This window comes from Drosophila sulfurigaster, chromosome 3 (genome assembly GCF_023558435.1).
Source record: "Drosophila sulfurigaster albostrigata strain 15112-1811.04 chromosome 3, ASM2355843v2, whole genome shotgun sequence".
NCBI lineage: Eukaryota > Metazoa > Arthropoda > Insecta > Diptera > Drosophilidae > Drosophila > Drosophila sulfurigaster.
The window spans coordinates 954,369-976,398 of NC_084883.1; the positions used below are offsets into that span (position 1 = coordinate 954,369).

General features: G+C 35.0%; 1 protein-coding gene across 4 annotated transcripts; it reads left to right on the forward strand.

Annotated features, from left to right (window-relative positions):
* Nucleotides 1-164: 164 nt before the first annotated feature.
* Nucleotides 165-22,001, forward strand: LOC133840964 (phospholipase D2). 4 transcript variants are annotated; one of them, XM_062273190.1, is made up of 10 exons: nt 4,212-4,365; nt 5,727-6,008; nt 14,097-14,688; nt 14,746-15,253; nt 16,864-17,640; nt 18,329-19,605; nt 20,276-20,401; nt 20,770-21,107; nt 21,170-21,414; nt 21,476-22,001. In XM_062273190.1, the coding sequence occupies exons 2-10, from the start codon at nt 5,864-5,866 to the stop codon at nt 21,575-21,577; spliced, it is 4,110 nt and encodes a 1,369-aa protein (XP_062129174.1). In that variant the 5' UTR covers nt 4,212-4,365; nt 5,727-5,863; the 3' UTR covers nt 21,578-22,001. The 4 variants fall into 4 exon arrangements, with proteins under 4 accessions (XP_062129175.1, XP_062129174.1, XP_062129173.1 ...); XM_062273189.1 differs by having other exon boundaries at nt 4,215-4,481; XM_062273191.1 differs by lacking the exons at nt 4,212-4,365; nt 5,727-6,008 and adding an exon at nt 165-895 and having other exon boundaries at nt 21,476-22,000.
* The last annotated feature ends 29 nt before the right edge of the window (nt 22,002-22,030 follow it).

Below are 22,030 nucleotides of genomic sequence, written 5' to 3' on the forward strand. Positions count from 1 at the left end.
CTTTGTTTCCACTTCCAGTCAAAAGCTTTTGTCGAAGCGACGCGTCTTTGTAATCGTTGTCTTCGGGCGTGAAGAAGCCAAAGCTTGAATTAAAAATACAAATGTGTAATAAATACTTAAACCAGAAATTGTCTGGCATAATTGATGAAATCAAAAAATGCCGATGAAATGCAAACAGAAGCAAGTGCGCGAGACAGAGACGCAATTAACTAATGCGTTCCAGTGCGCGCTCAGTTTCGCTTTTCCAGTTTCCAGCAGCAGCAGCAGCAGCAGACATCAAGCGGCGTGTATTGTTTGCTCAGTTATAAATCTGACGGCGACGGCTGCGGCGGCAGCAGCGGCGACTGCGCTCTTCAAAGCAAAAGCATAAAAAGCAACAAGTTTTCTCAAGTAGTGCCGTGAAAGTTCAAAATCCTCCAATAACAACAATAACGCGTCCGCGTGCTGTGTCTCATTTTGTTTGTGTGTGTGAGTGTGTTTGTGCTTGTGTATCTCTTCGCCCGTTCGTGTGCGCGTTTGTTTGTGTTTGTGTGTGTGAGTGTTGTTGGTGTGGCGTCTGAACGAAATCCGAAATTGATTTTCTAGTTTTTCGTGCTAATTTGGCGCCTTTGGCTGCATGCCCCAATTGAATTGCACTTGCTAGCAATTTTTCGACGAATATTTAATTGAAGAGCTAGACTCATACACACACACACGATCTTCTTGTGTTCGCGTGCGCGTGTGTTTGTGTGTGTGTGTAATGTTGTGTATGCTGGAGTTTATTGTGTGAGTGCCACATGAATCATAATAAAGCAAAAAGATTCAAACTTGAGCCAAAAAAAAAACCAATTAAAATAAACTAAAACGAAGGCCAGTGTACAGCTGACTTTAATTTGTGGATCCATTAAAGCTTTGAGTAAGTACAGTATCTTAGGAATATTTGAAGAACTGAAGAACTGAAGTTTCGTGGGTGGTTCAAAAAGTTCTATATGAAAAATACTTTACTTTGATTACCTTCCCCCTACACTCTCACTCTCTCTCTCTCTGATCAGTGTTAATAAAATCATCATGAAATGCCATCAAGAATTCAACTCACATAAAAACTTAATTTATTTGTGCAAAATTCTTAATTTGCTTAAGTTAACAACAATTGATACAATACAGACAAACGCATGACGAACAAAGCTTGTTCGATAAGAACGCTTTCTCATTATCGCAAATCAGTATTTTTCAATTTCAAAGATTACAACTGTGTGTGTAAAGTGTGTCTGATAAAGAAGCTCTTCAAACGATTGATTAAAACAGTTTTCGCAACATTTTATATAATTAAAAGCCACTTGACCTACGTGACATTCGCAATACATTTTAATATTCATTTCAAGGGCTTATATTCTTTTAAAGAATTATTTCAACTGGAATATTAATTGATAATTGAAACCATTTAGTGCAACATATTTCACAATTAAAAGGCAGTATAATACATGTGCAATACAATTTAATAATATCACATTAATTTTCTCATGTGCATTTCAACATGAATATTTATTTCTTTTTGCCTTATTCGGAATTAATCGATGTTTTAAAGGATTCGGCATAAATAGAAAAATCAAAAGTAGATCGATTTACTTCCTCTGTTTCTGTCAAGTCAGGCGAGTCCAAAATTTTACTTGCTTTACGTCGATTCCTCTTCCTATAAATTTTTATTTTTTATGGTAGTATTCAGTTATTTTAAAAAACATCTTTCAGGTGAATTTAATTTATTGTATCCTTAGTGTATCAATAATGTTCTAAATATATGTTTTTCTTTTATAAGATTAAGACGAAGTCTTAAATCATAAGGCATTATTTTGAAAAATGTTGTATTAAATAATGTTGTTGGTAAGCTTTTAGCTTTTCTTCCAAACAGTTTTATGCATCATCTTTCTTATTATTTCAATGCAAATATGATGTTTCATTGAAACCAATGTAAATTAACAAATATAAAGTATTAGCACTCATTTGTCTTGTGGTAAACTCAATTATCAAAAGAGAAGAATTTTCATAGCTTTCAGTTCAATATGTATTTCCTCGCTTTCAATGTGGGTGAAAACAATTTGTTGAAGCTCTCATCACAAAGTCCAGTGGGAAGTACAAACTCAGGTCACAGTTACCCAACCAAACTTTCATTCCCCACGTCTATGTAAAAAAAAACACAACCACACAGATACTCGTAGTCGAATACATAGTTAGATATAGTAACATTCAATTACCGATATAACAATGGGTCATTTCACTGCATTATTATCTTATCTACATACGCTTTGAAATACGTATTCGTATACGTATAATTTTATTGGTAAACAATTGAAGCGCTTTGAAAAACTTTGTATATTCGACAAGTGTTGTAAAGCTTAACTCGTAAACTATTGCATAGAATAACAGGTTCCTATCTGATTGCATTCTTTATAATTTACATGGATTACTCAAAGATATTTTCGAGTATCAATAAACCAGTATTGGACTGGCTCAAAAATTATCTAATGCCATAAAATTCGTCTATCTGAATACAAGAAAAACGCTCGAATACAAAATACTCTATCTACATTTTACTAACTTAAAGCTAACAAGTAAGTAAACTACTTACTAGTCGAGTGTGCTCGACTGTGAGATACCTGCTGCTCATTTGAAACAGTGCAGTATTATTCTTAAAATATACCAAAAATGTGCCACAAAAGTGCTAAAATATACTAAAGACTATATTTGGTATATTTAATAGTACTACATTCAATATATTATATAATATAGAGTACAAAATGTATCAGATTGTCGGCCAAAGCTAGTAACTACTACTACTATACAGAGAGGCGGACAGGCTGACGTGGCTATATCGGCTATTGACGCTGATCAAGAATATATACTTCTACCTGGAAGCACAAAGTTATAATACCCTTCTACCCTATGGGCGGTAGCGGGTATAAAATATATTTTAGAAATCCAAAGCATTAAGTGGACAAACAAATGGAATTGATCCAGCTTTTGATGCGTTTCAATAATATTCAACAATATTCTTATCGTCTAAACCTATTATATTTTGTAAGTAATTTCATTTCTATGGCCTGATGCAGATTATTATTGAAACTTTGTTGAAATCTACTGAAAACCTATGAAAGATTCATTTAAATCCAATTTTCACTGGGAAGCCATTTATGGACAAAGAAATTTAATACATCAGTCATAAATAATTTAATAGTTTTTATTTTCAATTTTATCAAAATGAATTTTTAGTTTTACTCACAAAGAATTTGATAATTTGATTTAATTCTTTTTCTTTTTATTCAAATTGTGATTAAAATTGATATGAATATTAGAAATTAAATGAACGGATTAACAATTTTTGATGATCATTGTCCGTCAAGAGAGTCTCTACTGTAATAATCTTGACATATTTTCAAGAAACTGAATCATTTATGTATGTACTCTTTACTGCTAAACTATACCATTTTTTGTAATGCTTTGACATTAATGTTTATGTAATCTAATCTGAAAATGTAATTATATTTTGCTTTTCGCACCTCATTGGCAACGCATGGCACTAAAGTGTTATTTTCCGTGTAAGATTAAATATGAATAACGAGTGGTGATTACTGCAATTTTGCGTTCGCTTTACGCCTTTATCTCGATCAGATTAGATAGAGACAATGCCTTGATAGTTGAAGAGCTGTCATTATGCGTGTGCTTTTATCCTGATGAATCATTTGTAAAAGAGATAATCCTGTCAACTTGTTGTTGAGTTAGCCATGAAAGCTCTCATAACCTTGTCACGTTGTTGAGCTTTTTACCAAAGCTTTGCCTTGATGATAATATCCCTCAAACTCTGTGGTAAACTTGTTTCAACTGAGCTCTCTGATAAGTGCGACCTTGTGGATATTGGAGTGAGTGAGCGAGTTGGTTTTACTGACCGAGATACCTTGTAAACTTTATAATATTCAAATTGCACGAGGTTCACCTCGCTCTCTACGCTCACCTTTGCTTGTCTTGTTCGAAAGCTTTAACAGCTGTTAAACTCTTTGTTTGTTATCTCGCTCTCGCTCTCTGACAACTCCGCTGTCTTCGCTCTCTCCCAGTGTGAGAGAGAGAGAGCCGATGCGCTCTCTTAACCGTTAAACGTAAACGTTAACCGTTTCGGGTAGCTTCTTTGGCACAAAGTGAAAAAAGCTCTCGACCATTTGTGGCGAAGTTTAGTTACTATTATTAAGTAAAGTGACGGCAACGGTGGCGCAACACGTTTTGGTTTGGCGCTCGCGTTTCGCGTTCGCAACTCATTCGATCGTTGTGGGGGCTCGCGTTGTCCCTGTGTGTGTGAGTGCACACTTAACTATATGAGTGAGTGATAGTGTCAGTGTCAGTGTAAGTGTGTGTGCGTGTGTGTGTGTGTGTGAGGTGTCTTCATTTCTGCGCAGTGTGTCTTGTCGGCTTGTCGGCTGGTCGGCGCTTGTTGTTGTTCCTGCTGCTGTCACACACAGGTAGAAAGAAGAAGCAAAGAAGGCAAAGCAACAACGACGAACGGTGAAACGAGAACAAGAAGCGCAGCAAACGGCGACAGCGGCGTGGCAGCTTTTTAATGCGACGGCGACTGCGCGCTAAATTCTCGCTCTCTTCTGAACGGCTTTTGACTTCTGAAAAAAAAAACAAAAACGCCAAGCTGTAACTTCCGTTAGTCGTTGGCAAAACGTAAACAATGGAAATTTATTATTATTATTATTATTTATTATTGTTATTGTTATTAATGTGTACATTATCACACGGCGCACAGCACAGCTCAGCGAATTGCAGAATTTGCAGACGTGTCTCTTTGCCGAGTTAACGGAATTCTGCATCTTATGCGTGCAGTTATCTCAAAGATACAAAAACATCATCCAGCTAGCCAGCAAAAGATACAAATCAAACATTTTCTTTGTAAACCGCGCAACAACAACAACAACAACAGCTGCACATACAAGTATTTTTTTGATGTTTATGAATTATGAATTTCAAAATTTTCTTTTGTGCCAAAATTACATTGTTAATTGTTGTGCAAAGTTTATGAGCAACACGTGTGTGAGTGTGCATGTGTGTGTGTGTGTGTTTATAGCAATAACAAAATATTTGAAAAGTAATAATGAAAACAAAGTTTTATTGAAAAAGCGAAAAGGCAAATGTTAAGTGTGATTTCCAGTTAAAAATTAAATGCGTTAAATGAATACAAATGTTGGTCAACACAATTAAAATTTAAAGAAATGTGTAATAATTGCGAAAATTTGTGTAAAATATAAAAGTAAAAAAATATAGTTGTATTGCTTCCGGAAGTTTTTGTACAAACTAAGTGTAATAATACAAAAAAAAAAAATAAATAAATGAATAAAAAAATAAATAAGAAAAATAAGCTTTAAAAAGCAAAACCAAATTTTGTATACCTAAGAAAATACAAAAAAATAATAATAATTATACAATGAAGAAACCTAGTAATAAAATTATGTTCAGCCATTGCAAGGTTTCGATAAAAATCAGAACGTGATAAAGCCATTAATCATAATAGTAATGAAAAATAATAATTGTCATAAAATATCTTAATTGTTTTATGTGCAATAAAATAAAAAATACAAAATACAATAGCCGTGAGCCAATTCTTCAGGCAACTGCAATCAGTTGTTGACTCCGTTAATAAACAAAAGAAACCACAGATAATATTTACCCAAGTATATTATTTTCTTTCTACGTTGTTTAATTAGCTGCTGAAATGCGAACAGCAGCAACAAAAAGTAAAATGAATATCAGTCAATATCAAGCAAAATACGACACCAAAAAATCGCATACCAAAAATACCAAATATATCAATAGAAGAAGCAACAAAAATAACAGCTAAAAAATGTCCCAGCCAAAAGTCCAGATTCCTGCCACAAATGAGACGCTGCAGCTGCAGGATGCCACCGACACGGTGTTGGCAGCAAATGTGGAAGCGTTGCAAGTGCGACGTCATCGTCGCAGCATTTCACAGCTGATGGCCAGCATGGGTAATAAATATGTTACAATAAAGTTGATTTGATTCTCTGCAACATTTTCTCAGGCTTTGCCTTGTCTCTCGATTGTATCTCTCTCATGTTGGGTTAGATCATTACCAGTTCTCTAATCCAAGTAGCTTTTTGTGCGTCATGCAAAAAAACACAAATAAAAAAAACAACTACAACCTAAGCACAGCACTCCATAATGCTAGACCAGTTTTACTTTATACTCTGCACTCTCAGACAGTGAGGTATTACAGACGGTAGAAAAAAGCTTTTTTATAAACAATTGAAAATGTTAATTAATTTCAAAAGAACTCAGCTTAATCAGCTTCATTAATACTGTGTGATGTAAAACTTAGTGGAAGAAGAAAAAATGTTTTTAAATTAAATTCAGTTATTTTTTTTAGGAAAACACTTATGAATACTGCACATTTTAGTTGAAATAAATTTATTTGACATAATAAGTGTCATGAAATTAAACGTATTTAATAAAAAATGTTGTAGGAATATAATCTATATATAATAGATTTGTAAAGAAAAATAGGTGTCTACACAAAAATTAAATATAATGATTTCCTTCAATTTTTAGACAGCGTATTTTCTAGTCGATGTCACTCAACTAGAGCAATCTTCACGTTTAACCTTTTTTCGGATTTTTGTTTAATTTCTAGAATTATTTTATACGAGTAACCGGTTTGTTTAGCCGGTTTGTCTGAGAAAGTGAAAAAGAATTTGTCCAAAAATGCCACTGGCTGAAAAATTTTCACGTGGGCGATGAAGATCAGCAGTCTAAAGATTCAGAGACTAGGTCTATGGGCAGAGTAGATTAAACAAAATTATAGTAATTAATGTTAACATGAAATATTGCTTTTGTCTATTAGATAGTTTTTCAAGTCACAAGCTTGAATATTTCCCGCTTTGTTTTATTGATAGAAAGTTGAATTTCCAGAAAAATACAACTTAAGAAATGTTTAATGAAAGAAAAGTGAGTTAAGCCATTGTTTTGCAAGTCATTTTAATAAAATATGCACCCCAAATTGATAAAATAGAACAAAGAGGAATAAAACTCTTTATCAATATAATTTGCAACTTTCAATGATTAAAATTAGTCCAGAAAATGTTGATAATGTCAACAGAGTATTAATAGAAAATATTTATAGAAAATTAGTAAGTCGATTTAATTCCATTGGAGACCAAACCCAAACCAACACAATATTGCGAAACATGAAAGAAGTGACTCAATCGTAAGACAAAAAGGAAAACAAAGTGTTCTGTAATAATAATAAATGTAAAACAGAAAGCATGGCGAAAAGCAACTGTTGTCAGCAATTAATATTTAAAGCACGCTATTTTACTATCTTCAAGGGAAAAACACTTTAGATTTAATGCACGAGACATTTGCGGCACTCCTAAATCGCAGCTCAATCGACGATTATGGTTGATTTATAAACAAAAGAAATTATGCAAAATCAAATGTTTTAATTCGTAACCGGTTCCATTAAGATGCACAATATATAATTAGTATTTATAAGTCGAAAATCGATGCCGATTTCAAGTACATTTAAATAACAATAATAAGCAGAAAGTTCACCAAAGTCAAAAATGTTGAGACCAGTATTTTTGTAGCCGCTAGATCGAAACGCAATTGATGATTTATTTATCAATAAATACCAAAAATAAAACCTTTCCAATTTTTGAATTGAAATGCTAAAAACGAATTAGTATTGCGATCTTTTTTTCTCGCAGTATGATTTTAATTGTCACGAGATTTTATCATAAAATATCAATATGAATTCGATGACTTGTGTTTATTAGATTCTCACTTAATATTGCAGACTTCGAACAAAACCAGATATGCATTACTGTCAATAGAAAAAATAACAAGAATAAGTTTCTCCATAATGGAAAATACTCAATATTATCTATTTCTTATAGACAGAGATACTTATAGCTCTGTGTTTTATTAAATTACTAAAAGATGAAAATATTTGACGCTTAATAATAAAATGGAAAATTTAAATCCAAAAATATGGAATGTGTATTCTAATTGGTGACACACTTTAGAATATAACATTTTGAAAATAGTTCGGAATATATTTTAATTAATTATATTATTTGATTTGAATTTTCTATTATTCAATAACAAATTGTGAAGTATTTAATACAACAAAATATAAAAAAGTTGTATATTATTTAAATAGAAGGCATGAACTTAAGCAACTAATTATTCTATGAAATATAATTATTGTTCAATAATTTTTGTATTCATTATTTATTATTAGTTTCTAATACATTATGAATTTTGATGTTTTTTAAATTACGAAATAATAAATCCATATTATTTAAATTGGAAGCAGCTGATTGGTGAATTAAATATTGACATTACTCAATAGTATATATTTCGTATAAACTGACAATTTATATACGTCCTCTGGTTTTCATGAAAGTTCTAAATATAATATTAAACAATTATTTCTGGCTGTCCCTAAAGGATTAAAATAAGAGTTACGATCGATCTCAAGAAACTGATAATTTAGATTTGAACAATTTGGAGTTAATTTAACTATCGAATTAGGCTAGGTCGAAATATTAAATGAGTATTACTTAAATTTACGTGATGATCTTAAGCAAGTGGTTAAATAAAATATTTAGGAGCTCATTTAAATAGTTGTAATTAATGTATTTTTTGGCAGTTCCATTACAAATCCATTACATTAGACAAATAGACACTTCCGACTTGTTACACGGCCAATTTACAATGTAAACAGTGTGGCCAAGTGCAATTGCTTCGAGTACTCGATGTGTGTGTATTCACATTTCTAATTATTATATAACCCTGGAATTTGGCCGTTGCTTTCGCTTCACGTGTCCGAGGCACTTTGCGTGTTGCTTCGCCCCGTGGAGTTTTAGAGGCCCCCCCCAACAAACTAACGGCACCATTAGCTAATTATTCATAACGCCCCAAAGTCCGATTCAAAATTCATGGCACGTTATTGGCGTTTTCAATTTAGTTACAAACAGGAAGTTTCGATTTCTTTTGGCCCAGATCGCGAAGCGGGTTGAAAGACCTTTTAGGGGACTCAATCACCCTCCGAGATATACATATATCAATGCTATTTCTGATACATCAAAGTAACCAATAATGACAATTTTTCATTATTTACATGAGTCAGAGAATCGAATCGAATGGAATCGAAATGAAAAGAAATTCCCCTTTATATCAGCAGCACCTTTGGCGCGTTGTCTTCTCAACATTTTTATGTAGGTTTGCTTATGGTTGGCTTTATTTTTATCAAACAATTTACTCGCTAATTGTTCGCTTCTTCTTTCTTTCGGTTTTATTACTTTGTTGATTATTTCGAGTGTTGACTTACTGCATTGCGTCTGCCTCACTTTGCACTTCTTTTTTTATTATTATTATTTCCATTCTTATCGTGTCAGAGGGAACACTCAAAGTGAGCTCTCTGCGTGCCGAAGCAATTTATACGAACACCCTGCGAATGTGTGAATTAATTTGGCAACTGTTTAACTACAATGAAAGTGAACAAACTGTTTGCTAAGAGCCAGTTCAATATTTGTTTGATTGCCAGTTAAAAGCTGATAAACTACGGACGCGCTCGCCACGTTTTATTTTGTATTTCTTCGATTATTTCTTTTCACTTTTCGGACTTGAAAATAATTTAAATTTATGCTATTTAAATTGAAGAACTAGAACTATTGAAAAAGTTGAATAAAAGTGATATGCTTGGAGATATCAAGAAACATCTCAACACTTAAATAACGTCATTCGCATAATATTTTGTTGTTGTTAAGGTATTTCACAATGTTGCAGAACTTATCTGCTTACGTAATGCCAAATTATTCCAAACATTCTCGGCATTGTTATGAAGTGAAAGAAACTTTGTAAGCACTTTATGCATAAGCAAAAAACAAAACAAAAAAAAAAACTGTTTTGATTGTAAAATATAGCTGGGATCATTGAACCTAAATCCACGTATGACTAATTTTAAGATAATAACATTCTGAATGGGTTTTTTATGACGTCAAAGCCAGACGCCAGACGCTGAACTACTCTCGGACATAGTAAAATATATATTCCAAATATTATTCCACGTTAAAGACCTAAGTTATTTCTGTACTTTTATTATTATTTCTCAGCCTGAACTCTGATAACGATCTCAGTGTCCGGTCACGTGATCTCCATTAAACTTGGCAGTCTTACAAGATATTTTATGGCACTTTCTGGCGTCCAATGTCAGTGAAGCGAGCCTCCACACAACTGGGGCACACTTTAAATGAGATTTACAAGTTCAATTTTGGGGTTTATTATTATTTACGGCACTGGCGAACTTGACATAGGATCCCAAAAAGCAACCTTGGCTCTATTTAGAGCTAAGTAGACTTCTGAGGCAACCCAATATCTCCACTGATAAGATATTTTTCTTGCGGCGTCAGACAAACATCATATGACTAATGATAATTTGCTTGGATTTCCTAAAGAACGGTTTCTGCGATAAGTCGAATGTAGACCTAGATGAATATTGTATTTGAGGGTAGTAAAAATATGTTATACTTTGTATTTTTTGTTATTTCACATATTTAAATACGTACAATTTAATGTTCTACATACTACAAGTCAACAAGTATACGTATAGTAAACTGCAAACAATATTTGGAAAATGTATTACCAATAATGTCATTAAGTGATAGAGACTTTTTAAATATATTCATTCAAGAATAAAAATCATATGGAATATACGAAATAAACAAATATTTAATAAAATTATACAACAAGTTATAAGTATATACGTATACGTATTATTTTTTTAAAAGATAGTTCATTAAATAGTCTCTAAAATATTAGTTCTGAATATAAAATAATTGTAAAATTTTATTTATCAATTCATCCTTCTTTTCTAAGCTAAGCTAATTATCAAGAATACATAAAAAATGTTATAATATTTTGCCTTTCTAAGTAATTAAGGTAAACTTATGAAGTGACCTTTAGGAAAAAGTGTGTCAGAGTATTGTAATCAAGCTCTGATTAGCCGAATCAGAAAATATTCACAATAAATTATTATTTTCCACTGTATTCTGTTATCGCTCTTGCCCATTTTCTCCATAATTATATTTAGCTGCTATCTGCACTATAAAAATAATACTAGTGATGTTTTTTATTTATGTCCGCTATAAGTCTACGCTATCATTGGGACTAATAGATTTCAGTGCTCTATGGCAGTTGGTTGCACTGTCATCAGGTTGCACTGTCATCAGGATGATAGTGCTGATATCGAGCATTATCTCCAGCCCATATATAAATCATAATTTAGTCAAGTACTTTGATTAGCGCTTAATAACAGGTGTCCATCCATCACTGGCAACTGTTCATATAATACTCCCACATATACATATATGCAAAAGACTCGATCGATGTGTGTATATAATCTACATATACATCGGATTATCAGTAGACAACAATTTCATATTTCTGCGTGATTTGTTATGTGTGATATTTTGATGTGCTGCGTCATCGTTTTGGGTGCAAAGTCGGACCCAAAGGGAAGTGTACTTTATACCGATTTACCAATTATTTAGGCAACTGTCTGGCGCGGCTTAGAGGCAAGGTTTTACAACAATTGCCATAAGTTATTTTCCAGCAAATCTTTCCGGCTGCGCCGCATAAATATACTTTGATCGCAAACAAAGCATATTTATAATTGTGGCCACCGTCTTATCGTTAGACCAAACCTCTTATCAGCTCGAAATTTATACACTCGCTCTTTTGAGTAATGCTCACCGACCGCATATAGCTAAACCTTGAGTACTTCTTGCTTGTACGATAAACAAACCCGAGCCAAAGGCGTTTCCTAATATAATACATAAAACTTTATTCGATTTACGTAATTACACAGTTCGACATTGACTTTGGTATTTATAGGATGCTATAAAATAATCGCATATTGAACTAGTGAAACATTATACGAGTTTGGGATAAAATTCATTCTGCAGATGAAATCTGATGCAAATAGTGAACTAAAATAAAGAGTGAATATTTACAACTAAAACGTGATTATACTTTGCATTCAATTGTGTTATATGTTGCACAAACTAAATAAGTTTTATATTTAGAATATAATTTATGGAGTCAAGTATTATTTTACTGTTGATAGATAAATCACGCAATTACTTCGAAAGTGCAAATTAAATTTGGCATTAATATTAACTAAAATAAGACGAACGGGATTTCTACAGCTTATAGATTTTGCCATTCAAATGATTCCACATATAAAGTTACACATATACGAGTTGGATATTAAATTATTCTCATGTTATTATTATTATTATTATTATTATTATTATTATTATTATTATTATTATTATTATTATTATTATTATTATTATTATTATTATTATTATTATTATTATTATTATTATTATTATTATTATTATTATTATTATTATTATTATTATTATTATTATTATTATTATTATTATTATTATTATTATTATTATTATTATTATTATCTTTATTTTTATTAATTTTATTATTGTTGTTGTTATTGTTCTTATAATGTTAAATAATAATTAAATAACCTGTTTCCTAAAAATAACATTATTATTAAAAATACTATTATTATTATAAAACGCAAACATTTTTCATATTTATAAGTAATCAGAACCTTTATAGTTTTTTCCGTCATCATCAACCATACTATTCTTGTGAAAACATAAAACCTCTTGAAACACTCGACATTTTAAAAGTGCTTTTCAATTGAACCAAATTCCAGCAAAAGAAAAGAAGCCGTTGTCATATACAATTTTATCAGCAGTAAAAAACTTGACATTAAATGCTTGACTCAGCAGTGGGAGAATAGAATAGAAACACGGCAATCTTAACATACTTATATGTCTGTACTTGTGTACTTTATACTATGTAAACTAATTGAAAACCGACAAGTTAATGTAACAAACTCTACTTCAGCTAATTAAAAGTGGGCTACGACTGAAAGCCACTCCAAAGAGTCGAGTCAACACATGATACGACATGTAACACCTTCAATGTGGATCGGTTACAGTTCTTCATTTACAGTTCTTCATTTCTATGTGTTATATAAAAATCAAATTGAAACGCATTGCTTAAAATTAACTGACCTTCATGGACACTTTATTGATTAATGTAGCTAATTATTTGAAATTTGTTTATGCTAAGTATTCAAATGTTACTTGAAACAAGCTCTAAAATTGCAAGGTTTGGAATCTGGGAAATGTCTCCTTGTATAAATATGTTAAATCTCATTGATAGGATATTCAAGTAACTTTTTATAGGAATCATCCTTCAAGTACCTGTATTTATTTCTATTTACCCGCTACTTCTAGGGTAGAAGGGTAAGAAGGTAAGATAAGAAGCAGACGGAGGCATTTCAGATCCTATAAAGTATATATATTTTTGATCAGCGTCAACAGCCGAGACAATATAGCCATGTCTGTTTGTCCGTCTGTCCGTCCGTCCGTATGAACACCTAAATCTCAGAGGCTATAATAGATGGTGATATAATTTTTTGGCGCTAATAAAGTTTGTTTCAAAATTTCGAAAATTAAAAAACAAATAACAATTGTAAATACTATTTATTTATCTCATCCTGAAAGTTTGTTTTCGATTAGATGAAGATTGTAGAATATATTTAAGATTACTTTTTTACGGGTCTTAGATGTTTTGGCTGACAATCTGATATATTTTGTACTCTATGGAATATTTTGAATGTAGTACTATAGTTAAAAATGAAATTCAATATTTGAATTTACATGTCTAAAATGTTGGGTGTCTGTAAGCTTAAAAGAAAACTTTTGAGCTCAGTTTTCTGTTCTTCATTGTTTAAATCAGCAGCAATATTCAAAGATGTTTGAGTTTCCCAAAAATTTCAATTGATGCAAGTGTTTGAAGCTGGCTATAATATTAAGTTGAAATGTCTACTAAGTCTTAATTGAATTGAATTGAGAATAAATCGTTGTTATGATAATCAAAAATAGTAATTACTTAGCTTATTGTGTTCATATCGGAACTGACTAAAACTAACCACCATCCTCTCTTTATTGCAGCTGAATATCCAGCAGATGATGCCTACAGACCAACGCACTATGCCGGCTACATCAATCGTGGCTACGATGATGATATAGATAGTTCCTACCTCTTTGCGGAGTACGAGGCCATGACGGATGCTCGCAATGGAGCGGCTTTGCCGCCCTACACAACCGATCATCATCGCGATCTTGGCGAAGATGTGGATGACAACGAACTCTATGATGATGTGTTCAAGGATTGCAGTGAAGAGATCACAGAGGAGGATAATGAGATCAGCCATCACAATCGCTGTTTGCCCGAATTTCAGTTCTCGATGGTCGACTCGGAATACGATGAGACGCTGGCGTTTCCCGATTCCGTGACGATATTGTCGACGCTGGGCGACAAACCGGTGCTGGTGGAGCGCAAGGAGACCGACGACGATGACGAGGAGTTCGACGATGAGAACAGTGTGCTGATGCGACAGGAGATACCCTACACCAGCATCTATGGGCCCAACGTCAAGTTCAATTCGTTTCAACGCAAGGTCTTCATTCCCGGACGCGAGATCCATGTGCGCATTGTGGACACGGAGCGCAGCGTGACGACGCATCTGCTCAATCCGAATTTGTAAGTTATTTCCATATTTCAATTATGCTGATTACTAAATATTTCTCTGCCTGACAGGTACACCATTGAGCTCACCCACGGCACCTTCACGTGGAGGATCAAGCGACGCTATAAGCACTTCAACTCCTTGCATCAGCAGCTCAGCTTCTTTCGCACCTCGTTGAACATTCCGTTCCCGAGTCGAGCTCACAAGGAGAAGCGACACACGCTCAAGGCGGCCGCCAGTCAAATGGCCGACGAGTCTACGCTCAAGGATCTGCCAGCGCATACCAAAGTCAAGCATTCGAGCACGCCAACCAACAATAATAATAATAATGGAGGAGGAGGCGAAGGAGCTGGAACTGTTGCCACCATCGTTAGTCCCACACACAGCTCGATCCTCTCGAGCTTCACGCCTCGTCGCAGTCAACGGAAGCGAAAGAAAAAGAAACGAAAGCTGCCTCGCTTCCCCAATCGCCCAGAGAGTCTAATCACCGTCGAGCATTTGCCTGTGCGCATCAAGCAGCTGGAAGATTATCTCTACAATCTGCTCAACATCAGCTTGTATCGATATCACCATGAAACGGTGGGTGAACAACTTGTGATATTCGGAAGTTGACTAGAATAGGGCAACTTGAACGAATTTTATAATTACAAGATTTATTTTAGAGACTAAAACTAGTGCCAGTAAAAATTAGAAAATATAGCTTACATGAAAGGTGGAAATAATATAGAGGATGGGTGAAATAGAAAGATTTAACTATTAGTTAGTTAGGAAGAATATTCTAAAAATGTATATAAACAAGTAAGAAAGCTACAGTCGAGTGTGCTCAACATATACCAAAATACTATAAATATACCGAATGATATATTTGGTATATCGATATAGTACCGCATTCAAAATATACCATAGACGGCACAATATACCAGATTATCAGTCAAAACAACTAAGACCCCTAGTAAGTGGGCGTTTTTGCCCATAAATATTTCTTCGATCGTGACCAAACTTAAACTTAATCTGCGTCGAAAAAAATTATTGCTCCATCTCTTATAGTCTCTGAGATCCAGTGTTTCATACGAACAGACGGACAGATGGACAGACGGACATGGCTAGATCGTCTCGTCTATTGATGCTGATCAAGAATATATATACTTTATGGGGTCGGAGATGCCTCCTTCTACCTGTTACATACATTTCCTGGTTGCGGGTATGAAAAGGCATATACACTAAATATAGCTTCAGTGCTAGTATTTTAATTTAGTATGTTTTAAGAATAATACCGTACTGTAGCTCTCTTATTCATATTTTGAATTGAATAATATGATCAGTGTATTGCAGTCATTAATTCAGAAAGTAAACAAGTTGACTTAAATTACAAGAGAAATAACATATTTACAATTTTATGTAAGGTGCAGAAAATAATTAATCTCAACACACACTTCATATTACTGCATTATTTTCGAGGCATCAAATTTGTATTTTATATGACAAATTTTCAGTTGAATGTCGCCACTTAACTTTAGTTTATAAAATACGATCGATTCGCAGCTGTCAAGTTACAACATTTATTAGTTCAACAAAAATATTTTACGATCGTGGTGACTGTTTTATATTAGCGCGCAACCGTTTAAAATAAAAGAATGCATAAAAGTATTATATAATATATTTTATTGCTCACTGTAGATAATTGCAATTGCGTAGTTTTTTATGTAAGAGAAGAGTGTGCAATTATCGGCATTACTCTTTATAGTATATGATTCGGTTTTAAGCTTGAAATGAATTTATTGAAACGCAAAACTACTTGCTTAAAATAGAAAGCGTTTCATAGGATATGCTTTTTATAACGTGTTATATTTTTTGAGTTCGCAATCCGATTGGCTTTATTTGAGCTTAGACAAGTTTTAAGATAGAAAGATGGACTAATTTTTACTACAAGAACTACTGTCTGAAATATTAAAACAAGAGAAAAATGGAAATGTTTTTTTAAATAGGTTTATTTTTTTGTAAAATTATAAGTATTTAAAAGTATTTGTATGACATTATTTTATATATATGTATAGTATGACAATATTGAGTTCATCAACTAACTCATTTAGGATTCTTATGCTAGTCTCAATTTCATCGTTAGATGTGATTTGCACCTTTAACTTTATTTTGTTTACGATACTCAAACTCTTTCTCTCCCTCTCTTGCAGCTCAACTTTGTGGAGGTTTCCAATGTGTCCTTCGTATCCGGTCTGGGCTTCAAGGGCAAAGAAGGAGTCATACTCAAGCGAACCGGATCGACACGTCCCGGCCAGGCTGGTTGCAATTTCTTTGGTTGCTTTCAACGCAATTGTTGCGTGCGTTGCAACTACTTCTGCTCGGATGTCGTCTGTGGCACGTGGCGCAATCGTTGGTTCTTCGTGAAGGAGACGTGCTTCGGTTATGTGCGACCCACCGATGGCAGCATTCGAGCTGTGATTCTCTTCGATCAGGGCTTCGATGTCTCCACGGGCATCTATCAGACGGGCATGCGCAAAGGTCTCCAGATTCTGACTAACAGCCGGCACATTGTGCTCAAGTGTTGGACGCGTCGCAAGTGCAAGGAATGGATGCAGTTCCTCAAGCACACAGCTCACGACTCCGCTCGCGACTTTACCTGCCCCAATCCTCACATGTCCTATGCCCCGATGAGAGCCAACACTCAGGCCGTGTGGTATGTGGATGGGGCACAATACATGGCCGCAGTTGCCGATGGCCTCGAGGCTGCCACCGAGGAAATTTACATTGCCGACTGGTGGCTGAGTCCGGAGATCTATATGAAGCGTCCAGCGTTGGATGGCGACTACTGGCGGCTGGACAAGATTCTGCTGCGCAAGGCAACGCAGGGGGTCAAGGTGTTTGTGCTTCTCTACAAGGAGGTCGAGATGGCGCTGGGCATCAACAGCTACTACAGCAAGTCCACGCTGGCCAAGCATGAGAATATCAAGGTATGTGGGGTTAAGGAAATGTAGTAGAAGAAGAATTTTAAGAAAGTTTCCTTATTAATTAATTCTTAACTTACCGAAGAATTAGAAAATTTCAGGATTTTTAAAAAGAAAGAAGTTGTAAAGTTGTTATAGTATAATTCTAGATTGGTCATTCTTAAAACGATATTGACTTTAGGATTTAAAACTCTAAATTCTAAAATATATTCCCTATTTACGAATTGAAAATATTAAATTTGATCGCAAAACAGAAATCTTAAATCAATGGTAAAAATGCAGATTGTTTAAAAAATATAATATTTTTCTTATATATATTTAGTTCCGTTCATTATTAGACAAAGTTACACTTCACTATTTTTAATTATTTTCTTACTTATTCGAACCGTGTGGAGTTTGAACACAATAGATTTGAGGGACCACGTGCTCAATAATTCTCACTGATTTCAGATTTACGTTTAAAAAGAACAGGATTACAGAACTCACCCTGAGTGGACAACATATTTTTGTTTTATAAAATCCCAAGTTCATAATTGTTTCTAGTTATTATAACTTAATTTTGTTCTCTATGTAGGTCATATTAGATTCCTTGCTTAAAGAGACATTTTCTTCAAATTTATCCAAGATTTCGATTTCAACCGTCTTACTACTGTGTCACTAGCTGATTTCTAATGGAATGTTTCTCACACTTCAGGTAATGCGGCATCCGGATCATGCACGTGGCGGCATTCTGCTCTGGGCCCACCATGAGAAGATCGTGGTGATCGATCAGACTTACGCATTTATTGGCGGCTTGGATCTGTGCTATGGTCGTTGGGATGATCGTTCGCATCGTCTGACCGATCTGGGCAGCATTTCGACCGCCTCCGTTTCGGGCAGCAATCGTTGCACGCCCAGCGGTTGCTACAACAAGGACGAAGTGGACTCGGCCTTCGGTTCACGCAAGTCCTCACGCAATGCTCATCACGAGGCAACGACCAAGGAACGTGCCCCATCTCCGCCACCACCAGCCAGCGAGGAAGCTGCTCCAATAACGTCTGGCATAGAGGTGCGGACTTTGAAACCTGGCGATCGTCTGCTCATTCCCGATCTACTGTCGGCGGCGTCCAGTGAATTGGGATTGGAGGCGACAACGCTGGAGGGCATGAAGCTGAACACACCCGAGATGGAGCGCAAGAATATGCTCGATCGATTGAAGAACAATGCGATGAAGGGGGCTCGCATGGGCAAGGACTTTGTGCAACGTCTGACGACGTCCGAGGCGCAGGAAAACCTGGAGGGAGCAACGGCCATGGGTGAGACTGTGTTCAGCATTGAGACACAGGAGGAGGCGACAACGACAGAGGCGGCAATCAGTTCAACTTCCGGGCTGAATGCGACGACGACAAGCACACAAATACTCAGCAGTGAATTCTATGGTCAGGCCAAGTATTGGTTCGGCAAGGACTATTCCAATTTCATACTTAAGGATTGGATGAATCTGAACGCCCCCTTCGTCGACATTATCGATCGCACTACGACGCCTCGCATGCCGTGGCACGATGTGGGCATCTGTGTTGTGGGTGCCTCGGCTCGGGATGTGGCACGGCACTTCATCCAGCGCTGGAATGCCATGAAGCTGGAGAAGCTGCGCGACAATGTACGCTTCCCGTACCTGATGCCAAAGAGCTATGCTCAGATCCGGCTCAATGCCCATCTCCAGCAGCTGCAGCAGCGTCGCCAGCAGAACGTCACCTGCCAGCTTCTGCGCAGCGCCTCCGCCTGGAGTTGTGGCTTCATTGAGGCGGATCTCGTGGAGCAAAGCATCCACGATGCTTACATCGAAACCATCACGAAGGCTCAGCATTACATCTACATTGAGAATCAGTTCTTTATCACCATGCAGCTCGGCATGGGCGTGTCGGGGGCGTACAATAATGTTCGCAACCAGATCGGAGAAACGCTCTTCAAGCGCATCGTGCGTGCTCACAAGTAAGTTCAGTATATGAGAATAAGTATATGATGTGGTTCTATTTATAAAGTTGTTTTTAGAGGATATCAACCTTACTTCACTTTACTATAGAAACACATTATTAAAGCTCACTTTTGTTTGTATTCGACTTTGCTTGTCTGTCCTCGTGTAGTTTTATATTTTAAAAACAATTACTAAGTACTTAGGGAGTGATCAATTCTTGGACAAAAATATGCACTAATTTTTCTGATTGCCAAAAATTATTGCTGTAGCTAAGCGAGACATCAATATGTTTGTGATTAACTTGTAAACGGTTTCGTAATTGATTGATGCTTAAAGTAATACGATTCTTCAGACAAATTGTTGATAAAAAGATCAGTTTAAATATAATCAAATTGCTGTGGATGTTTCCTATTTTGAAACACAATTTAAATAATTATTAAAAACAAAATTTGAATATTATTAGTCTTTAAGGAGGAGAAGATTATACTTAATTTACCTTAGTAATCATAATTCTATGTAAAATTTGTTATTCTTAAATAATCTCACGACTGATGTGTTATCGATTTATTCTTCTTGGTATTTAAATATAAGGGTTTCGTTCCTTTTCTCATTCAGTAAGTTTAAAATCGGGGGGTTTTTTTATGGACATTATTTTAAACTCTTTACTTTCGTTATTAATGTTTTCAGGGAAAAGAAACGCTTTCGGGTTTATGTGATAATGCCTTTGTTGCCCGGATTTGAGGGCGATGTCGGTGGCAGTACGGGTAATGCGGTCAGAGCCATTACGCATTGGAACTACGCCTCCATATCAAGGTAGGTGACTAATATAAGCTAATTTAAGCTCAACAACATTTTAATTTGACATTTACACTGAATTTGGTAATGAGTCAAAGTGTTGCATATCATAACCTTATCGAATTAAAATTAACTTTCCAAAATGAAACCCCAAATCAAGAATTTCTGATCATCCCTAGCCTAATTTAATAACAGTCCTTTCACTATATGTTCCATGAATAATTAATTCTAATGGTATGTCCTTAAAAACATTGTATCTATTTGTCTTTCTCTATTTTATTATTAGAGAACGTAATTTCCCACAAAGTTTTTTATTGACTATCAGCTTCCCCAAAACTCAATCTTAAAAACTCCAATAATATCAACTGCTTTCCTTAATCTTGCAGAGGTCGCACAGCAATATTGACACGCCTTCAGGAAGCGGGCATTACGAAGCCCGAGAACTATATATCATTTCACAGTCTTCGCAACCATTCGTATCTGAATAATACGCCAATTACCGAACTGATCTACGTCCATTCCAAGTTGCTAATTGCTGATGATCGGGTCGTTATCTGTGGTTCGGCAAATATCAACGATCGTTCCATGATCGGCAAAAGGGATTCGGAAATTGCGGCGATCATAATCGATGAGGAGTACGAAGACGGACTGATGAATGGTAAAAAGAATCCAAGTGGAATATTTGCGGGTAGATTGCGAAAATATCTATTTAAGGAGCATTTGGGTAAGCTCTCGCTTTTTGAATTATTCCTAACCATTTTCTCTAATTAAAGTATATTTTTCTAGGATTACTGGATTCAGAGAGATCGCCACGCACGGATCTAGCCATAAGTGATCCGGTTTGTGATCAATTCTGGCATAATACATGGCGTCGCATCTCGACTAGAAATACAGAGATCTACGATGAGGTGTTCAAGTGTATTCCCACGGACTTTGTGAAGACATTCGCCAGTCTGAAGAAATATCAGGAGGAACCTCCTCTATCAAAGACCGAACCCGAATTGGCCGCCAAGCGTGCCACGGAAATTCAGGTAAGGTTTTGAGAATATTTTTTGACTGAACTGTATTTAAATTCTAAATTCCATTCTCCAGGGACATCTGGTAAATTTACCGCTGGAATTCCTCAACAAGGAAGTTCTTACGCCACCCGGTACCAGCAAGGAAGGTCTCATACCTACCTCTGTATGGACATAGTCTGCCAAAGTCTTTAAGACGCCACCATAGCTTAAGCCTTAAGGAGATCCATCAGTTTCTCTAGATTTGAAACTGGGATTAGAAAATATGCTACTTTAATATTATTACTATTTTTCAAAATGCAACCCACCAAATGCGCTTAAACTTATTTCAAGTTGCTGTTGCCAAGTCAGAAAAAAATTAATTATTTGTAAATATACCAACATAAATAGTAATATTTAATATATATAATTAAAACAAACAACTTTTTGCCTTATAGCTAGTTTATTTATTATTATAGAATGTCGACGTCCCCTATAAACACTAAGATTTTATTGTTACTTGTATGATGTTAAAACAGTATTCTAGACAAACTAAAGCGCAATTCTTGTTTTTAATAAAAGTAAAAGAAAAAGTGATGCAAAATGAAGTCAAACTTAAATATTCCGAATTTTATTTCACTTGAGTGAATGT

What these genes read in the sequence shown, in the direction of transcription:
- LOC133840964 (XM_062273190.1), top strand. Translation starts at nt 5,864, where the DNA reads ATGTCCCAGCCAAAAGTCCAGATTCCTGCCACAAATGAGACGCTGCAG. An exon ending in CATCTGCTCAATCCGAATTT is followed by an intron (nt 14,689 to 14,745) that starts GTAAGTTATTTC and finishes TCTGCCTGACAG; the next exon opens with GTACACCATTGAGCTCACCC. An exon ending in AACTACGCCTCCATATCAAG is followed by an intron (nt 20,402 to 20,769) that starts GTAGGTGACTAA and finishes TTAATCTTGCAG; the next exon opens with AGGTCGCACAGCAATATTGA.